The sequence below is a fragment of the Chaetura pelagica genome, unplaced genomic scaffold, assembly GCF_000747805.2.
Source record: "Chaetura pelagica isolate M959 unplaced genomic scaffold, ChaPel_1.0 scaffold323, whole genome shotgun sequence".
Taxonomy (NCBI): domain Eukaryota; kingdom Metazoa; phylum Chordata; class Aves; order Apodiformes; family Apodidae; genus Chaetura; species Chaetura pelagica.
Genome location: NW_009952640.1, coordinates 506,091 through 528,239, shown reverse-complemented (window position 1 = coordinate 528,239; position 22,149 = coordinate 506,091). Strand labels below are relative to the sequence as shown.

The window sequence follows — 22,149 nt, the reverse complement described above, 5'->3', positions numbered from 1 at the left end:
GCAGAACTGACTAGACCTATATAAATGAACCCAGCAACTCCCATTTATTTTTCAGTTCAGTGAATTAGGGAAGTTGCAACAAAGCAGATAGCTATCCCTCTGAATATTTAAGAATAATCTGCAATGAGGAAATAAGACATCCAAGAGTGAGCACTGCATTTTAAGTAACCACCCTACCTTGCACAAAACTCCATAAAACTAAACCTTATCCAAGATAGTTATACTTTAGCTTTTGAATTATGCATCCAGCTTCTTTAAAAATCCAAGTTTTGCTTCTAAATAAATGTTTCCCTAATTTATTTTTTTTTAAGGACCAACTGACCTTGGAACTGAACATGAAAATACCCCAATATTGATATATGTTAAGAGATTTATCATGTAAGTCCAAAATGATGTAATTCTTTAAGGATTAAAATTTATACATCGGAATTTAACAAAACCCTTTAAGAAATGTCCTGAGGCCTAATCTAACTCTTGAAACATGCAGCAAATACAACAAGCACAAATTTGTTACGTGAAGCACTTTATTGCATTACACACACATTGACATTTATTGCAATTCCTTTCTAGCATATTCAAAACAACCAAAATCCCAATAAGCACTATCTTTGCCTTGATAAATTGCAGCAACGCTTACTCAGCACTTCAATTTGGGTCAATACAAAAAACTAATGATGCCATCCTACTCTGGTGTTACACTGGGTAAAAATCTCCAGAAAGTCTCAACAAAGAATGCTCATTAAGAACAAAAAACTCTTCTTAAAAAGTCATAAAAGGAGGGCATGTTTCCAGCCCAGAATGGAGTGCAACGGAGAAAATTAGGTGGTAGCCTTGACTGAGCTTGCTCTAGAACCAGCAGCAGCAGCACGGCATGGTACCACGTGGTGTACCAAAGGCACTAACCTTTACTTCTCAGCTCAGGACCATGCTGACCCAGCTAGGCTATCTCCCCCACTGTGGCTGGAAGATCTCCCACAGTAGCTCTCAGATCTCTTCATCGCACTCCACCGTGTACACAGACATGACCTGCATATACTATACTAACAAAAAAACCCCAGGAGACGTCTTTAGCTTCACATAAAAATAACTACTGTATAAAAATCTTTCAAGAATAATCCTTTATTTTGATGCTTTAGGTTTGGAGCTGAAGAAAGAAGAAATAGATTTCATTCCACTCTTATCAACTTTGGCCAGAGCCTTCTGTGCTGCAGTCATCTTGCTGTTTGCCTGTTAGTGAAACAATAAACAGAAGAAATTAAGGAGCAACTCCATAAGAGGGGAGTAGAAGCTACAAACTCCTAAATACGGAAGTCAAGCAAGAAGTTGGATTGGTATTTTAGGTTACAGCAGTAATGCTAAGGTTATGCAGGCTTTAAGCTGCAGGAGAAAAACCTTACTCAACAAATTTGAGATTATTCAAACAGAAAAACACTTGTCACAAATTACTTAACCTCAGACAAAAACAGAGAATCAATTACAAGGACAATGAGGTGAAACATCTTTCCTTTCTGCAGAATGAGGTATCCCAACTCAAACGTTTACTTTAGGATAATCCCTGAGTGTACATTAAGAGGAATAATGCATGCAATATAACAGATGCATACTGTACCCTCCAACTCAATCTCATGATTATGCTGTCAGCAGGCTGAATTACAGACTTGCATTACAGATGATGAATAATTCACATTGATTTATTACCAGACTCTGTGCACAGTGAAAGAAGGGGAAAAGAGATGGAAGAGCTAAGAATGAAGAAGGTAACTAACATGTGCAAAGCACTTTGAGACCAGTGGGACAACCTCCCAGACTTTCACACCTAAAACACATTTTATGAGCCACATTTTATAGAGCTGACCCTTTTTCTTTCTTACGTTTTAAAATGTTATATTTTAAATCTCTAGCTGTTTTCCCTATTAAGAAAACTTTGCATTGACCTTTCTTTATGATACTCCTCAGTCTGTAGGACTTCACAATTACAACACTTGGGATCAGCTAGAAGGTTATGGATAAGATGGAGATATGCAACAACAGTATGACTGTGTTACTATACAAACAAAAACACTGCCAAAGTATTTAAAAAGGAGCAGTATACTGTACAGAATCCAAGAGCTCTCTTTTCTTTCCCAGATTCTCTCATCTGTGTGCTTCATTATTTCAGAAGCAAATCATATTTAATGTTAATATGAATTATCTCTCCTCAGTCTGTTTCGATCTTTATGCTCAGTTCAAAAGCTTTAGATACGTAAACCGGGGATGGGGTAAACATGCATATTTTAAATTACTTATCATCTTCACTTAGGAGGCAACCCTCTTCTTACTTAAAAACTAGCATGTGTCCTCAATACAAAAAATTCTCAAGGTCTTTTTGGAGAAGGAAGGAATGCATCTGTCACCAGCTGCTTCTCTTTGTAAAGGGATTAAGAGTAGTCAGCATTAGTCTGAAGGTCATGAGACCAGCACAGAGAGTTTTTTGGTTGCCGATAGACTGGAGAAGAATTCATTTTCTTTCAACGTTCAGAGAAATAAGCCAGTGCAAGCCTTGCAACTTTGGCACAGAGAGACAGAATCTATTTCTTTTCACATCTCCATTACTCTCCTAGGAATAGTACAGTGGCAGGCACCACTGGACTCAGGATTTGAATTGGCCTACAAACTTGTGCTGGAGCTGGCAATCAGCAAGCTCTGTGTTGCTTTAGCTTCATTAAGTTGACATAAGTAAGTGCACAAGCAATATTTCTAGGTAAAAATAAAGCCTGTCTTAGCATTCCTTGGAACTGAAGTCAATGCTGCCATCTTTGTTTCTCTTTCAAATAACTGAAATTTAACAGTTTCTATCACTAAGCCATAGAATCTATCACCTAAAGATCTCAAAGACCTTTACAAACATTAGCTGAGGACCTTAACGTGTGTCAAAGTCTATGAACTTCACTGGAATGCTCACTGATAAAATACTGTCAAACAGTAACAATACAGAAAAGTTCAGAATGGGACATTAAGACTATCAAAGTAAAATTAAACTTGAATGAAAAGGTCAAGGAGATAAAACTACAGACGTGTAATTTTGTATTTGCTTTTCTGAAGTGTTTCAGAGAAGACAAACAGGCATTCTGTGCTAACCTTGGATATTAGTCTGCATTTTAGCATAACATGCATGAATGCAAGGTTTGCTTACCTTTTTGGCTTTCACACTGCTGTTGTTAAAATTAGTATAGTCTTCTTCTGCTTCCACAGGGACATCTGATAATTTCCTTTTCTGAAATGTTAGAGTGAGGAAGTTGCTCTGACAATCACTTTTATGATGCACATGCATGGAAGTTTAAAGCTTTGGCTTTATAACATAACCATAGCACGAAAATAGGACTGGCAGTCAACTGAAGAATTTGTAGTACCAGTGGAAGATTCTTCATAGTAATTATCTTCTTCACACCTGAGTATATACCATCTCTACAGTACTCAGAGATCATTCAGTGTCATGGGAAACATTTTCTTCTTTCTAGCCTTTGGAAGAATGACTTCTAGAAATCACTTGAATCCTGTTCTAAATTTCTATGATTGCAACTTTGGTGTCAAGAGTCAGAGAACTTTTATGGAGCAGCTGTTGGAAGTCAGTGTCTAACAGCCAGGGAACCTAGACTCTGGTCCCCATGGTCTCATGGGACTGTGCAGCAACTCCAGTATTACAGCTATCTGCTAACACAAGTGGATCATTATCTAGTCTGTTATCTGCTTGTGCACAGCTTTAGAAGTAATTAGCTTCTACAGTTTGGCAACAGTGAAACACTGACATAGTTCTGCTGACTGCTTCATTGCTTGAATCCAACAGTATATTAAGAGGCTTGAATCTGCATGTGCTGGGTGCCTTCTAACTTCAGAAATAATGGAAGTGAATGGTTCTTGGCACTTTGCAAGATCAGGCTGCAAGAATGAATACTTCTTTCCATAAACTGTGAGCATGTGTTTAGTTTAAAGGTGAAAACTTCCTGGTATGTTTCCAAAAGGGGAAAAAAAAAGTATGTAGTATTTTACAACACTGTATTTTTATTATTATTATATATCTGATATTACTACCCTGTCCTTAATATCCTGTGAAATCTAAACTGTGGCCTTCCTAGTTTTTGTGCCAAAGAGAGTGATTTTGCAAGCAACTTGGATGGTAGCATACATTTTAAGATCCTGTTTTATTCATTTTGTTTATGGTGCTTGTGATCTCTCTCTCCCTCTCTTCATCTCTCTTTTTGGCACAGAAGGCAGGTCTGCAGCTTAGATTTCTCAGCTCTCAGAACCAGATCCAACAGTGGACTTTTTTTTTTTTTTACTTCAACGGGATCTGGATCAGCTTCTCTAGGACACTGTTTACTGTGCTGTGATTACATTTTTAAATTACAATCTAATGAATAATTACTGTTCTCCTTATTTTGAAATCTGATAAAGAAGTTTTTAAAACTTACAACAAAATGATTGCATTTCAGCAAAACTTCTGCTGTTCAGTTGTAGCAGAACCTACATATTTTTTGTAGATATCTGTCATCATCTGCCAATGGCCAGACTACCTAAGCTGCCAAACTGGACAGTACAATGATTGCAAGATCAATGGCTTAGAATGAATATAAAAGCACACGTAATTCTGATTTAATCATTAAATCACTGACTCCAGACTGCACCCAGTTTACTCTTGTACTACAAGATAATCACTTGTAGCTTTTGTTAGCCACTGAAGTTCCTAAATCTCTCCTCCCTTCAGAATTCATTTTAACAACATTTCTAAACTTGTGTTATTTTACCATAACAGAAAAATATGTTAGACCCTTCTGTATTTGCAATAATCCTATACTATGTCTGTCACTACCCTTGTCCTCATAGAGAGAAATGCAAATAAATAAAAAATGGTCTGAAGGAGACTACAGGTTCCAGCGTACAAGACTGCCTTACTCCTCTGAGATTGTGAAATAAAAGACTATTTTGATTTCTGAAGTTGTAAAGATTTAATCACAGAAGCATCATACACATCCTGGTCAGTGCTCTGGAAACTAATCAGATCCTCAGCAAGATTTCACTGCCCGACAACTGAACAGTCCTAAGCCTCATTTCCTCTGTAACCAAACTGTTGAAATAAAACTATTAAAAAAAAAATATATATATTCTCAGAACTAGCCCAATGGTATAAAAGCTATTAATTCATAATATGTAATGTACATCACATGTACTTTAATATAGTTGTCGTAACATGCTTATATGGCTAATGAATATTAGTTGGCTCCTGATGGGTGTTTAACATTTCTTACAATGCATAAAGATAATTCTTAACGGAATCAAAGGGCCAAGTAACTATGCAGCCAGAACAACTGTCCAAGCACATGGAAATAACTTATATCCATGGATATACATCGGAGAACAAATGCTATTAATAACAGTAGGGACCAATTATTCCTGCATGTGCTAGCTGACATACCGCTTAACAGAACAGCCACTGAACCAGCCAGAAATGAGGTTATTTTACACTTTTTTTTCAGTAAGTAGCAGGGACTTTGCAGGAAAGGTTGGTGTAGTAAGTAACCTGGTTTCAGTAGACATAGGGTCCCTTAGTTTAAATTAAATAGAAATTATAATCAAAAGTGGGGTTCTTGATTCTAGAGGTGTAAACTTTGCAAGCCATATGCTTTACTTCTCTAAACCAAAGCAAAAGGACTTCATCTGTGAGAAGAACACTTGGAATGCAAAAGAAAAAGATGGAAGAAGTGATTTTTGGATCTTTTGCTTCAAGCAGAGTGAAAACTCTTGAAGGAAAGTGTTTCTCAGATTAAACTTTATAAATGCTCTCCCTTGCACACATATTACACCCTCCTCCCCCCCAGAAAAGAGACTAGGAATAAACAGAATTTTACAATGAACAGGGAAAAAAAAGACTGCCAAAAAAAGAAAAAGTTTTAGGGGTCAGGTAATACTGGGACAAAGTGAGAATTGCCAAAGAGTCAAGCTGAGTTAGACCTTGGAAAGGAAATTAAAACAAATAGTAGAAGGTTGTTTAGCCACAGAAGCCTAAAGGAAATAAAAAAAAAAAAAAAAAAAAAAAGTGAAGGTGCTATACAGTAAGGACTGGATAGATATTAAAGCTAATCTATGTGTAGCCCCAAAATGGAATGAATCCTTTGCCTCAGCAAATTGTTTTCAATTAAGATGAAGAAGTTAAATATAGGGGCAGATTAAGAGACTAGAAATCACTCTATTCAAGATATAAGTAAAACTCAAATTGCAGACACCGCTGGGAAACTGCCTCAGAAAAAATAAATCCAGAGGCAAAACCTGGCAACTGTGCTATCAGGTAAGGACCATTTTGCTGCAGAACAGCCAAACACCCATCTAAGGAAGAGGAAAAAGTGGTATTAGGCCTCAGCAGAATCCAGGAGGGAGAAAAAGTGAAAAAGTGAAAGAAGGAAGAGGAAAGAATGATGCAGTAAAAGAAAACACAGGTATGGTCTGATTTGTCTTTTTTTCTTAAAGACAACAACAAAGATTTGTTGTTACACAAAGCATGAGGATTGCTAGAGGATTTGACACGGTGCCACTTAAGCAACTGAAATTATATAAAACAAAGATTAGGTAAGAAACTGGGTAAAAGGTAAAAAAAGACAAATAATGCAGAAAGGGATGTCTCTGGATTGAACAGAGATTAGTAGTGGAGTGCCATGACCAATATATCTATTCAAAACAGATGTTAATTGTTAATTAAAGATAACAGCATGCGATCATGTGCTAAATGTACACCACTGAGTAGCATTATGAATATCTAATACAGCTTTTCACACTGTGAAGCAAAAGATACGGAACCTTCAAGACTGAAAACATTAAAAACAGATGAAATGTACAGAAGTGGAAGGTCATGTACACAGTTGCTAACTGTATGCACTTCTTGTAAACCTGACTGCTGGTTAACTGAAAATTGCAGTGGAGAAAAAACAACTAACTGTGTGTTTTAACTGTTCAGAACATGACTGTGAGATATCTAGTACATCACACAGTAATAGAGGCAAATGGGATTCTAGGATGTAATGAGATAAATTACTTCCAGTTAAGACGAGAGGGGAAGAATGCCATCATGTTGTACCAGTAAAGTATTTATTGTGAATAATTATATACAATTCTGGTCTCCTGCTTTGAAACAATTGAATTCATCTTGGAATAGGTGTAAAGAAATGTTCCTGCAATGATGACGGAATGGAGAACCCATCTTACACAACCAAGTTTGGCTTCACAAAATGAAAACATAAAGGATATATTATTTCCCTTTACACACTGAGAGAACTAATCTTAGGGAGGGAAAAGAGCCATTTCAATTAAAAAACCCTCAATGATAATGTTAGTATAAAAGCACAGTGGAATAAATTGGCCATGAATAAACTCGAGGTGGAATTTACAGGAAAGTTTCTGAGCATCAGAGGAATGAGGTTATAGAACAGTTTTCCAAGAAAAGTAATGGAAATAAAAAATCCTAATGAGACTTACAGTGAAGAATGGTCAATGTATGAGAGATTATCCAACATGGTTGTCTGGGAATCCATGACCCAGGAGGTCCCTTTCAGGGTCCTCATAAATTACATATGAATGAAAACCTATGAGGTCATATTATCCCATCAACCTCAATAAAACTAAACAAGCAAAACACATATGAAAAGACTGCTGACCCAAACCATAAAATATGTCTCTCTCCTTCTCTTCTCTTCTTTAAACAGGAAAACCAACCAAAATATTCCTAATTTAAAAAAAATACAAAGTACCTGGTAAACCTTGGGTTATTTCAGACTGGCTTTTCCCAAGGCCAACTGACTTCCTGCATTGTACCCAGTGCTTGGCCTAGTCTAGTTTTAGTAATTCAAGAGAAATTAGCTTAAAACACAATGTATCTGTCAATATTTTAATGCTCTCCTACCTTCAATGGTGGCTCTGATGCTGGACTTTTAAGTTCTGGGAGCCTGTAGAACAAAAGATTTCAAGTTATAAACTAAGACAGCTGTATTGCACAACCTAAAGCTTGTAATTCCTTCCTCACAAAGGCTGCTTTGGTTATCAGCTGCTCACACATGGCATGAATTTGCAAAAAAAGTAGTTCACGGAGTCTGTATTTCTGACTTAGATAACTAAAACAGAGTCAGGCACGATACAGAAGCATGGGCTCTTTTAAAAGTTCTTAGATCTGGCAACCAGAACAGGAGAACTCCATCTTACTTTTGAAAACCTTGGCTATTTGTAAGGTTGCAAAGCACTTAACATTGCTTCAATGGAACTGTTAAGCAATGGGACTTCAATCTGGAAGTGGCACATTTTTCCACAGGCCACCATAACAAAACCTTTTGAACAGAACTGAACTTAGGGGGAAAGTGCAGGGTCCCAGTGATGCTCCAAGCAAAGTCTGCTGCTGGCAGGGAACACCAGGATGACAATGTTGGCTCACCTTCCAGATTTAAATGTAAACTAATACAGGTTAGATATGTGAAGTCAACTCCAGCACAACTGAGTAGGGAAATGGAAAAAGGACTGGGGACGCGGATTCAACTCCTGGCTCTGCTGCTCGTGCTTGAGAATTCTGGACAAATTGCTTTAAATCTTTGGATTTCCTTCCCCACCTTGCTTTATAATGGGATACATTGCTCGGGGTTTCATGATGCAACTACGTAACAGACATAAGAGATATAGATTGCATTTCCCGTCCAGCCCATGGTCATTAGCAACACAGGAACTGGAAAAACCAGCATTGGAAAAAAATCGTATTTGAAGTGTGGCAAATATAATTTCATTGTGTCATTCACTACAACCTTGATTAAAAAAATCTCAGTGTTCAATAAAAATGACTGAAAGAACATTGATATACGACATATAAAACTAGCAGCTCACTGGAACAATACTCACCCTAAGTATTTTAACAACTCCTTACTCAGATCTTCTGGAATATATTCTGATATTAACCCATGGGCATACCGTACATAGTCTTCAGGAACAGGGCAGGGAGTGGGAAGAAGAAAAAGAACATTCACGTTATATAGTCACGTTGCCTTAGCCATGCTGCATGTGTTACCATAAATCATAAGGTTGCATTAATAGTAAGAGACTTCTAATGGATACACTGCCATGATTCTCTGTGTTGAGTAGTTTATGTTACATGACACTTGTAGGTTTATTTAAAAAGTAAAGACTTACTACATTCATTTTGTCAGCACATGTTATTAATATCTGCTGCATTAAAAAAGCTGTTCGCTTTCTGAGAATACTAGATATCATGTATTTTTCTGAATAAATTAAATTTTAGAAACCTGCAAAAGTAAAAAGCTGACTCAACAGAACACACAATCATTAATTTTAAAGCATCTGGATCTTACAATTATTTGGCAAGGGCTTCAGTACTAAAGTACATTTTCTGGCTTTGACTGAAAACAATTAGATGAGACAATGAGTCTATTTCAAAGTCTTGTACTTAATTTCAATACTTTATGGAAAATGCCAAAGCCTATCTAAACATCACTGGCAAGATGGGATAATTATCTGTGGAAATATGAACTACTAGAAGCTGTTTTCAGTACAGGGCACTCCTGCTATAAACGTTTTTTTCTGAGAGACTGGGGAAAAAAAAAAGTGACCCTTTTATAACATGAAGTCCTGAAGAAGATCTTTTCTGGTCACGTTCTATACAAGTACTTACTGATCACGGGCTGGATCTTTTAAGCTTGCTTTGTTGGGGATGCTAAGGAGTACCTGCACCAATGCACAGAAAATATTGCCAGCCAGACATTAAGCTAAGACGGACTTTGGACTCAGTAGAGGTTAGGTTAATGGTTGGTAAAGTTTGGCTATGGCTGGACTCAATGTATCTTAAAGGTCTTTTCAACCAGAACAATTCTGTGATTCTGTAAAATCTCACCTCTGAATTTCATTCACAATAGGCCAGCTCTACCTGTTCATATGCCTGTGCACTTAGAGACTTCAGAAGCACATAGCAAACCAGCCTCAGGGTGATAAATAACTATTTTACCTGTGTCAGAGACAGTTTGCCATTATTGTTTGAGTTTTTCTTTTAGCTTTTTTTTGTTGTTGTTTTGGAGGGGGGTTGTTGTATTTTTTTTTAATCTAAAAAGACCACTGCAAACTGGTGTTGAAGCAGAAAGCATTAAAATACTGACATCAGCATACGCATTTTAACTACATTGACATCAAATTGTTAGTATCTCCTATCTGTACTTCTCCTTCCTCTACTGCCTAGATTAATCAAAGATTTGTCACTCCCTAAGCCCACTTTAGGGTCAGGAGAACAAGAAATAATTCCAACCCAAGACAATTTCACCTCAGCACTTAGTATGCCCAATTTATCACTTAAGATAAATATTCCCATCATTTCAGTCTTTGCATTATGACACTGAATGGTGAGCCCAAGTCAACTGCTATTATTTTGTACTAAACACAAAACCCATTCTCTTTGCATTTCAGTCTTTGCATTATGACACTGAATGGTGAGCCCAAGTCAACTGCTATTATTTTGTACTAAACACAAAATCCATTCTCTTTGCATTTCAGTCTTTGCAATATGACACTGAATGGTGAGTCTAAGTCAACTGCTATTATTTTGTACTAAACACAAAATCCATTCTCTTTGCATTTATGCCTTGAAGCAATCTTCACTGGCTTCCTTTACCAATTTTAAAATACCACTGTTTGGTTCTAAGGAGTCTGTGTTCTCACCCCAGCCTTACTTTGTTAATAATCTGTCAAACATCAGGAATACTTGTGTACCTCACTTCTTTGTCTTCTGAATGAAATATTCAGGTCTCACATGTTAAAACTCCCCTCACGTGCACTCACTATTTTCTGCCAGATTTTTGCCCTACAACATCTGTAGATACTAACTACATATATCCACCTACTTACAAGACACTGAAATGTCATAATACCCCAAGGAAAGCACTTCTCTACAGAAATAAATTGCACTGTCATGGCAGTGAAAGAACGAGACAAAATTTAGTCTTATTAAAAATAAGTGTTGACTAAGGTCGATCTGACTTCCTGTCATTGACCTTGCTACACAGAGTGAGACTGCCTCCAAAACATACCTACTTTTAACCCCTAGTACTCTTAAATCTTAAAAAGCTTTTTAAAAGAATTCTATATCCGTGTTACTGTAAGTAAGTAGTAGGTGGAAAAAACACTGCAGATGAGCCACTTAATTACAAATTTCTGAGATAAAGTATTTAAGCACAGTTGAGATGGTTTCTGTGTAGGACAATTTTCCCTTTCTTAAAAAAAATGGGGTAGGGAAAAGGATTAAAAGCTACTGTAAAGTTAAAGCCACAAGTTTTGCAGCTTTGCCTCTTTTTAAAAACCATATATTACAATATCTGTTCTATAAAACTGTCTAGTTGCCTCTTAAATCTCATTTATGCTGTTTCCTTTGATATCATTACATGGTAACTCATTTTCCACTTTGTCAGCAAGTTGCTTTGTTTCTGCTTATTTTTCAACAGCATGCAGACTTACGAATGCCTTTGTAATAAGAAACAATTTGCCTTTGTTTGTCTTGTTTCAAACTTTCCTTAATTTTCATTAACTTTCTAAGAATTTATTCCGAGCTCATTTTCAGGTTTCTTCATACTCCACTAACATTCAGGATATTGCCCTCCTCAAGGAAAAAGTGACTAGGAACAAACAAGATCACTCCAGACTTCTTGGTACAGGATTTCAATTTCAGGGCAATTAAACACACATTATTTAAGTTTTTTGGCCTTAAGAAGCCCACACTTGTGTGTTCTATACATTTGTTACATAAAGTAATGTTTGGGCAAGAAGCTTTTATTCTGTGACTATAACTTCCTAAGATCCCTTCCCTTTTTGGAGCAGTCTATCAAAACAAATATAATAATAAAATTAATAATAACTTTTAAAAATAAGTCTGTTCTAATACAGAGACACTTACTGAGCAGATTCTCATATATACAGTATAAGCATGTGTCCTATTGTCCAAGACAGTCTCAGTTCAGCATATGTTTAATGGAGAAAAACATCATCATTGGCTAAGGAGAAGCATTACAATGTCATTCAATGAAGATACCAAAAAACTCAGAAAAGTCAAGGCACACAGTTACAACACATACGGAACTTTCTGCACAAGGAATAAATTTACTGCAAAGGCTAATTTCAATACCTTTTAGATTCTAATAATCAGTTTTCTCTCCCTTTGTGTGATTTCACAAAAATGAAATTAATTACATTTAGTTTTCTTACCTTCTTCACTATCTGTGTTCTGTTTACAGCTGACAAATGTAGCTGCATACAACCTTTCACCTACAGATATATTGTTGCTTTGAAGTGCTTTCACTGTTTGATTGACCTATTGAAAACCAGAGAATGAAATGTCTGTATCAGTGTTGTTATGCACATGTTAATACAGTGACAAAGCTCTTGTAATTTTGTTTCAAGCATATAAAACACTCAAGTTATGGACTGTGGTGAAATTTAATATACATTTGTAATGACAAGCATATGAGCTAAAAAAACCCCAAAGACACAAGCATGTCTTTGAACGTGTTGCCTTGGCAACACGGCACCAGTTTTGCAGCACCCTAAGATGAACTGAGCTACTCAGATGCAACAGCTATGATTATACAGGTGAGAAATACACCTGCTCAGAGAACAGAGTGTCAAATGAGATCTGCCTTCTTTACACAGGCCACATTAAGCTTAGCTATAACACTATTTTATTTTCTGCACACCATACAAACCTCCTGAATAAGGATAGCAGCAACCATACCAGGACCATCCTGAGAGGCTCTGCCAAAACTTCATGAGGAAACCAATTGTATCGCAAAACCAAGGCATTTCTGTCCAGCTTTAAAGCACGGCAGAATTTAAAAGTTGCAACAGTCAAAGCTCTCTCTCTAGCCCATCTGTAAAGTGGACAAAGCAAAGGACAAGCCCATGACCTTATGCAAAGGCTACAGAACACAACAATATGATGAACTTCAGCTTCCTCTTCTGCCTCCCCACAATCCACAAATCCCTTTTGTGTCAGCCCCAACAGAAAGAGAAACATAACAAACCTGTAACTTCTCTACTACCTCATCAGGTTCCCAAGTGCAACAACCGTTCTGTGATGTCTGTCCTTCTTGGACATGACACGTACTTTGAACTGAGGCACACCACATAGCTCAAATGCAGATATGGACAAGCTCACATGCATTTTCATTCTAAACATATAGCAATTTTGAAAGCAAAAGAGAAACACAATACCTTTTTTTTTAACCACTTTAGTGTCTTCTCTTGGCTGTATTTATGGAATTTCTGACTGCCAATCTCTGAGAAAAAAACAAGGGGAAGAAAGTCAAGACTCGTTTGGATTGCATTTTCAATATATTTAAAATCTTTTACATTGTAGATACAGCAGGAAAGTTAATTTGTGGCTTGCACATGTTGGATATCAGGGCAGTAAGTTTCAAAAATATAGAAAATATGTAAAAATAAACAGATTGAGCTGATATTCACATGTCTGAACAACTTTATCATTCTTTAATTACACCCTAATCCAGCAAAGCACATATTTTAATTTTTGTGTAATCTTAGGCTGCTTGAATTCACTAAGACTCTTCTCAACTCCTTGCAGTTTGCCAAACCTTCACTGCCCTGTGTCACCAGACCGGCCATTTTAACTACATAGTTTACAACACAAAATGTTGGTTCCATGACTGTTGGGTTTTTTAAAAACGAAGTATCTTGAATCTTTACTTATGAAATTCCAGAACCTAGTAAAGGGCCAGGAAGGAGAATTGGTTAGTGAAAACAAACCATCTACCCCTTCAATAAACCCTTCTCCTATTAGTTTTCCCAGTTTTGCCCCTCTCACTTCACAGGTGACTAAAGCAAAGTTTTACTTCTATCCTTCTTTTACGTAGTTTAATATAGTGTCAAAAGAAAATACAGAATCCAAAATAGTGAAACACACTCCTTGTGGGAGGAAGTACATGATTCATTTATGGTTTATTGAGCAACATAAATTAATTCAATGATATAAGAATTTCAGAAAGTGTTTCCCCTGTGACAACTAGGGTATCATGAACACTTGCTATTCACATGTGCTCAGTTAACTGGAGATATGTGAGTTCATGATGCTGAGGCAAAGGAGAGAGAAAATGACAAAGGCTCATGGGAACTTCAGTATTAAAAATGCAGTAACAGAAAGCTACATTTTGGAAATGGAATGAAATGCCTAATGGGAGTTCACAGGAGATTTTGGAGCACACTGTGTTTCAGTCTTTAACAGGTATTTCAGAAAGTTTTAATCTCCTATATTCCATTCCCATAAATACCTACATCTGTTTCATGTCATTTACTGATCCCGTATCATATTCCAACACTCAGTTCATGGATTTTCCTTCTCCCCTTGCAAACAACAACATGTTATTTATGACTCCTTCAGCATTTTCTTCTTTGGGGTTTATCTTGGCTCTTTCAAATTGCTTACAAATAGCTAACTCTTGTGTGATTTTTGTGTATGCATGGTAGGGGGTATGGAGAGGTCGAGGAAAGCTGTTTACAATATAGTTTAAATCTGTTTCAACAGTTGTAGAAGAGGAAAACGCAAAAATTCTTCAGAGCAAAAAGGAAAATAAACACCAGTAATATATACTTTGCTTCATGAAGTTGATGAGCTGCAGGTAAAGTAATTAGCTGTGACATTCATTGCTGGCTGCAGCCTTTAGGACTCAGAAGCTTCTAAATGCCTCTGAAAGAAAAGAAGCAGAAAATGGGCAAGACACACTAGATACTTGAACCTGCTTCTCAAAAAGCTACCATGGTTTGGGTCCAAGTACAGTGAGTACAATTCATAGATTCCTCTCTTATCTAAGAAAGTTCGAGGAAGGGACATCCTCCGGCCACCATTCCCCAACCCATGATGAAAAGTAATTCTAGTTCGGATTCCCAGGCAGACTCCCCCACAACAGCATGATTAAGAGTGACTCGGTTAGGGAAAGGAAACATAGAACTGTGAAGCCATTTTCATTAAAACATGTGAAAAATAATTACACTGAACCCTTTAGAGATCACTTTGTTTGAAAATATTTTGTGTGCTTGACAGTTTTGACTGTTAAACTCTAGAAACTGACAATATTTGAGACCTCTGAAGAATTAAAATGAGTTATGAAAGTCACAAACTGCTGACAAAAGGATTCAGTATTGGAACGTGGATTTAACATGTGATGCACATTTGATATTGGTGAGAGTTAGTGACTATGTTTGATAATATGAGTATATATTGGAAAGCCTTTTGTTCCCTAATGTGTCTGGTGCCTATAAAACTGGTCTGAGACATCTGGAAAGACTGGGTTTGAGAAATACAGATGGAATATAAGTGGTTCTACAATTAAATAATATGTTCAGCGATCAGGTAATCGCAATGTAGACTTGGAAGTTTCCCTGATGTATTGTTGAGCAAACTGCCTAAAGCACATTTTAATATCCATTTTCTCAGTGTTTTCCATAACTCTGAAACTCATATGGCCCCTTTTTTCCTACCTTCTGGGAATTCAAGCTTGGCAATATTACTTAGTTACTCTAATCAGGTAAGTTTTCTTGGCTCTTCATGTTAATCACATCAGACAAGATCACAGTGCAGTTTTTGTCTTGCAAAATGAAACAAAGTGTAACAGTGTACAACTGGAGTTCATAACCCTTTCTTAAACCTCCTCTGTAGTACTTTCTATCCAGTGTTTGAATTTATTAGCAAACAACCTGCCTCATCCAGATTTTGCAAGGTGTAACACATCCTTTCCGTAACTACTAAAGCAGGTAACCAGGAATTTAATCCAACAAAATGAATATTCAGTGCCATTCAACACTGAGGCCAGGGAAGGTGGATTTCTGCTAACTCAGTAAGTGTAAACTGTGAGAGCTCTAGAATAAGCATGAGTTAGACAGATACTAAATGCTTTAAAAATAAATTAAGAACGAAATAATTATGTTGTTATGTTCTGTCAAACAGACCAGAACTGTAGAAGACTCAACATAACAGGTACTTCTTGTCCTAAAGCCCTACTACTTTAACAAGAAAGGCTACAAAGTGGACAATAGGTCTTAGAGCTAGAAAGAGTACCTTAGTCATAGTATTGGTACCTTTTATAGGCAGTAAAAAACATGAGAATTTGAAACACACAGAAGTGGACTGAACACAAAGGTGATCTGTGCATGACAGGCAAGCTTCAATGTGCTTGTTGCAAAACAATATCCTTCATTTTCTAAAAAAAGAAATAAATCCTAAGAACAAGCTGCACTGTTACTTTCAACCTAACCTACGTGAACAAGAAAATAATCAGCAGGCACACGCAGGTACATGCCTAGAGACATCCAAGAACACCACATATATTTGATATGTGCATGTGTGTATAATTTAAATGACAAAAGCAATTTTTACCTTGCATTTCAAAACAGAACCCAGAAGTGAACGTAACCTCTTTAACAGTTAATATTATTTGCTGGCAAAACGACACCAACTAAAAACATCAACACAAAAAATGAAGCAGTAAAGCATCTTCACTACTAACAGAATACAGTTTATCAGAGGATGCTCTGACAGAAAACAACTGTAAATGCAATTTCAGAATGGAAACAGAGGTTAGATGAAGACATAAGACCTTGTCTGTAGCAGATTTTTTATCTTCATTTTGCTGTTAAGAAGGGAACATAAATACTGTCCAAAGGGAGCACTGCTGTTTGGAGGAAGTGCTCTTTCAGTGTACATTCCTGTAGAGACTTCTTAGTTAGACAACTAAGTGGACCTGGCACAATTTTTCACCTTCTCAGATGCTTGCACAGAAGTTTAATACTACTTCTCTCACCCCTAGCTCCTTAGCCAGTGCTAGACAAGTTGTAGGGCACAGTAACTGCCTAAAAGTTTAATAATGGGTTTTACTGGAAGTATTTATCACTTCATGCAAAGGCAAAACCTGTTTTGCAGAAAAGATGCATCTGTCCTTAAGAAGCCTTCCCAAAAGTTGGAACTCATCCAAAGAAACAGGTTGACTGCTCCTTAAGATACTGAATGTAACTAAATGTTTTCTGAAGGTTCTTTCAGGAGTATCACAACAGCACTTAATTACAACAATAGGCTTGCTGCCCAGATTGCCCACTCTCTTGTTAAAGTGACCATTTTCAGTGGAAACATGTCCTGCTCTGAAGTTCAAATCCATTTTCTGGGGGGAAGCAACTGTCCCACGTTTCTACATATGGACCATATCACACAGACAACACTTAAACTTGTGTATCTGCATCTTTCAGGAAAAACTGACTTCTACTCCTCCCCACAATGTTCTATACAGCAATAAAGAGGTCTGGTGTTTTACTTCCTAGTAGGGTTTTAATTCTTCCATTACCTTTTCTTCACCACTTCCTAATTATGTGTAGATCATTTAAATATTGCTTCATATATATCCACAACAAGGGCAGAATAAAAATTTCTAGTATTTTTAGCTTTTAATCTGCATACCTCAACTCCTTGGAGGAGCTCTACATGCATAAAGCTCAGACAGATTAGTTATTTTGCACTTAATAGAGATTCCATGCTCTCAGACCCCTGTACTTCCTCCTGTAGATCTCCATCTCCATTTGCTAGCAAGAAGTCAGCAAGCATCAGGAAAATGCTCTTTCAAGCATGGAATATAAAAACTGAGATCTTGCATCTTTTGCAGATCTGCCAAACTCTGAAAATTATGTAATGCTTCTCCCTGTTCCCTAGAAAGTACATATTGTCCTCAAATAAAATAAAAGCCCCCCACCAAAGGGAATTCTGGGCAAAGGTTGAAGGAACTATGTACAGAATTGATGCTTTGCTGATTTTTTCCATTTAGGTTTTCTCTCATACACGTATGCAGCCCAATCAAGTCTTCTAAGTCTTCTATTTTATAAAAAATAAGGCTTTGAACTTGAACACACAAAACTAAAGTATGCAAAGCTAGAAAATTTGTGTTCTCTTTCCCAACAGCAGCATATTCTCTCTTCTCCAACTTTTTCCTTATTGTTCGAATGCTTTGTTACAAAGGGAGAAAAAAAGCCAAAAGGACAATGGTTAACTTCTTCTTCCACATCAGACCATTCTATGCTAAATAAATAATTTAGAGAGATTTAAAACTTTCATCAAAAGGCAAAGCAAGTTCTCAACACACAACATCAAGAAGCCAGTTCTGATCAGTTTCTCATTTCTGTAACACCCACCAACTGCACAAGTATTTTGGAGTTAAAGCAGAAAATCTGACATGCACACATTACTATTAATAATACTGTAATAATGACTTCTAATCTTATGCTTCTGTTTTTAAAGTACAGCTTCATCCAGCAGCTTAAGTGTTTGGAGAAGCAAAAATAAAGTATTTAAATCTATCTTGTAAAACCATGACACTAACAAATCCAGGCTTTAAAAAAATTTTTATTATTATTTTTACTTTTTGTCCCCCGCCCAGCCCGTTTTTTCACCTTTTTCTTCTGTTACATGATGTATGTACTGGTTAACATCTGCACACTTCAGCAGCAAGGAGCAGCTAGGGTAGTCTGAGTCTAGCACAACTTGACTAAGTGGCTGGAACTTTCCTTGTTGCTGAAAACACATCAAAGGGATTACGAAAGCATTATTATAATGTTAAGAAACATACACATACTATACATATGTAGAAATATATAAGCATGCAGTGGCCATCGCTTTAAAATAAAGGATTTAAAGAAGATCACATTTTGAATGGTAACCCATGACACATTCAGAAACTGATTACAAAGCAAACTATAAACATTTATTTCAAACCAGTAAATACCTGCAAAATGCTGAACTCCTCAATTACTGCACTTAAAAGATCGAATTTAAAACAACATGGGGAGAAACTAATGTGAAGTACAGCAGGATTTTTTGGAAGACAACATAAGACACAGTAGTTAGTATGTGCCAACAGTGTTTTAGACCAAAACCTGTTGGATTAAAACCAGTGTCATAACTTCTATTCAAATTTTGCTTTCCCTTCCATAAAGATAAATCTCAAAGGAACAGGGCAGCTTCTGGAACACAGTATTAACCTTTCACCTCTGCAAAGTCAATTCCAGTTTGGCCTGAGTACATATATAAAGTGATTTTGGCACAACTTAAATAGCCCTGCACATGACAGAACCATCAAACAAATTTTGCTGTTGCCAAACAATGCATAATCATTCAGCACGGTCTGGCACAACTGGCAGTTTTCCCTTTGGAAAGATCCTTTAGCGCATCAGTACAAAGACTCAGTGAGCTCTCCATCCTTAGGGAGTGCATGGTCTCAGGAGCCAAAGCTGAAATCATTATACCAGTCAGCATGAAGAAAAGCACTTCAGTATACTGTTTTCATTATTAATTAATCCTCTTCCTAGACATTCAGAAGCCTAAGAAAAGTAGCCATCACTTCTTGCATCGCAGTAAAAACAAGAAAAAAACAAGACAAAACACAAAATAACCCATGTAAGGGATTTAGAACTTGTTTCTCTTTAAAAAGAAAAGGCGCAATAGCAATGGCAAAGAGGATATAAGGCACAAAAATAAAGCTGCAATAAGCTGTTTCCTATAGAAAACTTACCTGCACAAACCTGCTTGTGCCCCAGAGCAAGACAGCCACACTTAACATTGTGCAGGGACACAGAGCGCAAGTGCTGGACACACGATGGCTCTGCTCAAAAGATACATTAAGCAACCCTACATCACACTATGAAAGCCAAATAACGGTGCAAAGGGTGATTCTAAGATACTCATTGGGTACCTTGATAAGTCATTAGTATAAGCCAGAACTCATTGTGCTGCATTCAAAGTTGGCCTTGCAAAAGGTATCCTGCAATTCCCCAGTTTTCCCATCACTCAAGAATATGCTGAGTTAGGCAGGGCACTGCAGGAATGCTTTTGCCCTGATTTAGGACCAAAACAGTTCTATGCATTTATCATGCATCATGCCTTGCCTAGAAAACAATGTACTGAGAAAGTAAAGGGCAGTACAGGACTCTTCCCATGCACAGAAACAGCTGCAGTAGTTGTCCTTTATTCAGGCTACCTCAAGACTCTCTACCACATAGACAAAGGAGATTTATTGTTTCCCTGATTTAAGCTTGCTATAAAGCAATCAGAGATGCTGAATTCAAACAGAGCACAGTGCCTAGCCTATTCTTTGTGAAATGACTTCTGATGTGCCAGCCTAAAGCAGGAAAAGACCCCAGAAATAGAGAGTAAGTTTGCACATCCTATACCATAAATAATTTTAACAATTTCACAGAACAAGAGGTTAGTATTACAAATGTGTAGCCAGGACTTCATTTCTTCACCATACAAAAACTGTTCTACTGCATTCTCCACTTGCAATCTAAAGCAGAAAATAGCAAGCAACTTTATAGGTAATACTCTTAGAATGCATAATATGAAATTACTGCCTCCCCGAAAAAAAAGTTATAAATAAATCAACATTTACATTTTATGCCCTTTTTTCCAAAGGCAATCAATAACTTTGTCTATGCCTTTTGATACACTTCAGAAATTTAAGTGAGGTTTTGCCACACCCATGATAAATCAACTAAGTTGGATGATTTATTAATTACCCAACTTTGAGATACTTGATTGTTCTGTTGCTGCTTTATGATACAGCATCTCTACAAATACTGCTTCTAAGAAGGCAATGTTTTCTTTCAAGCTCAAACTGTGACCAAAATTTTCCTTCTTCTGCCCCCATAGCATCCACACTCCTCTTTCTTTTTCCCTTCCTTTCCAAAATGACTAATTTATTGATGTCTCAGAAAGAGCACTAGTTTGTTTTACTCTGATGATGTCACAAACTTAAATTCATTAGTTCTAGGATAGGCTCTCACAAATGGACAAAAGAGATTCTCTGCTTCTCCTAAAAATGAGGTGACTTGTTTGTTGAGATTGCAATCTGACTTCTGGAATATACTTTAATGACCAAAAAACTTGATCCAAATAAAAATACTTCTAGGGTTGATGTCTCTGCTTTAAATGTACATTAAATTTCCATTATAATGGGAGCCACTCTTTGCAAAATTAACACAACTTCTGCGGGAAATTAAGTCAGAAATAACATTTTCTCCTGAGAAATCCAGTGAAAAAATAAAGCAGGCTTACCTCCTTATTTGCCTTTATGAGGTAGTAAAGTATCAGAAACAAGGGGTCCATTGGTGTAACAAACAGCAGGCGCCCATCTAAGTGACAGATGCATAAGAGGAAGTTGAGTAACAAGAGGCACAATATGTTGCATTTTTAAAAGGATTTATTTTTTCAAGAGTGTGAGCAAGAAGAGGAGCTACTATTTTTTTCAGTAAGTATCCCAGTATTTTAATCAAATGGGCAGGAAAACAGTATTTTTTTATTTTATATTAAAAATACAGAGAGAGAACTCAATTCTCAACCCTGCCAAAACAAAGTACAAGCTTCACTGCACATCTGCTGGCTTCAAGCACTCTTAGTTTTGCCTTTTTCTGTACTATATTAAAAACAGAAAAATTGAAGCTGCCCTCTATTGGCAGACTTGGGTGTAGCAAAGCTGTTCTGGAGTACCAGATGTATCCCATATACTCCAACCCAAAACACCGAGCAAAGCAACAGTGCACTGGTAGGAGACGTAGCAAGAATGAACTTCCAGAGCTAGTTGTTAGAGCTGTCTCTCATCTGTAAGGTAAGAATCTGCATGCAGTTCCCTAATAGAATAAAATAAACTTAAATAGATGAGAAAATATGGCTCAGTACAAAGGAAAAGCTTGGTCTCCCATTGAACAGACACCTCTGCCCATCTGGAGCTCATTGCAGGACAATGGCTTAGTCAGGCTTTTTGTATAATTGTAGATAATTGGAAACAATGTAACATCAAGGAAATCCACTAATGAGACTCAATAATTGATGACAATTTGACATTAATTAGCAAACCAAAAGCAAATAAATGTTTTTGTTGGTTTGTTTTTTTTTTTTAATTTTAAATCACATTATTAAGATAATTAAAGAAAATTCTACAGCGTGATGGCCTTAAAAATAAAAAAAAGATGGGGTGGAAAGAAAGCTGATCCCCCAATCTAACATCTGTATTACTACCATGATGCATTGTGTGAGATAAAGCAAGCATCAGGACT

The 22,149-nt window shown here is 36.8% G+C and overlaps 1 protein-coding gene across 1 annotated transcript in view; it reads right to left on the bottom strand.

Moving 5' to 3' along the window:
• Positions 1–1,119: 1,119 nt before the first annotated feature.
• The window catches only part of RNASEH2B (ribonuclease H2, subunit B), a 195,655-nt gene continuing 174,625 nt past the window's right edge, over positions 1,120–22,149 (bottom strand). The window contains exons 5-12 of the mRNA XM_009993746.1: positions 21,152–21,228; positions 18,493–18,613; positions 13,264–13,328; positions 12,259–12,364; positions 8,902–8,980; positions 7,925–7,967; positions 3,173–3,253; positions 1,120–1,227 (exon numbers count right to left, since the gene is read on the bottom strand). Of these exons, the coding sequence (XP_009992048.1) occupies positions 1,120–1,227; positions 3,173–3,253; positions 7,925–7,967; positions 8,902–8,980; positions 12,259–12,364; positions 13,264–13,328; positions 18,493–18,613; positions 21,152–21,228 (680 nt within the window). The remainder of the gene's footprint in view (positions 1,228–3,172; positions 3,254–7,924; positions 7,968–8,901; positions 8,981–12,258; positions 12,365–13,263; positions 13,329–18,492; positions 18,614–21,151; positions 21,229–22,149) is intronic.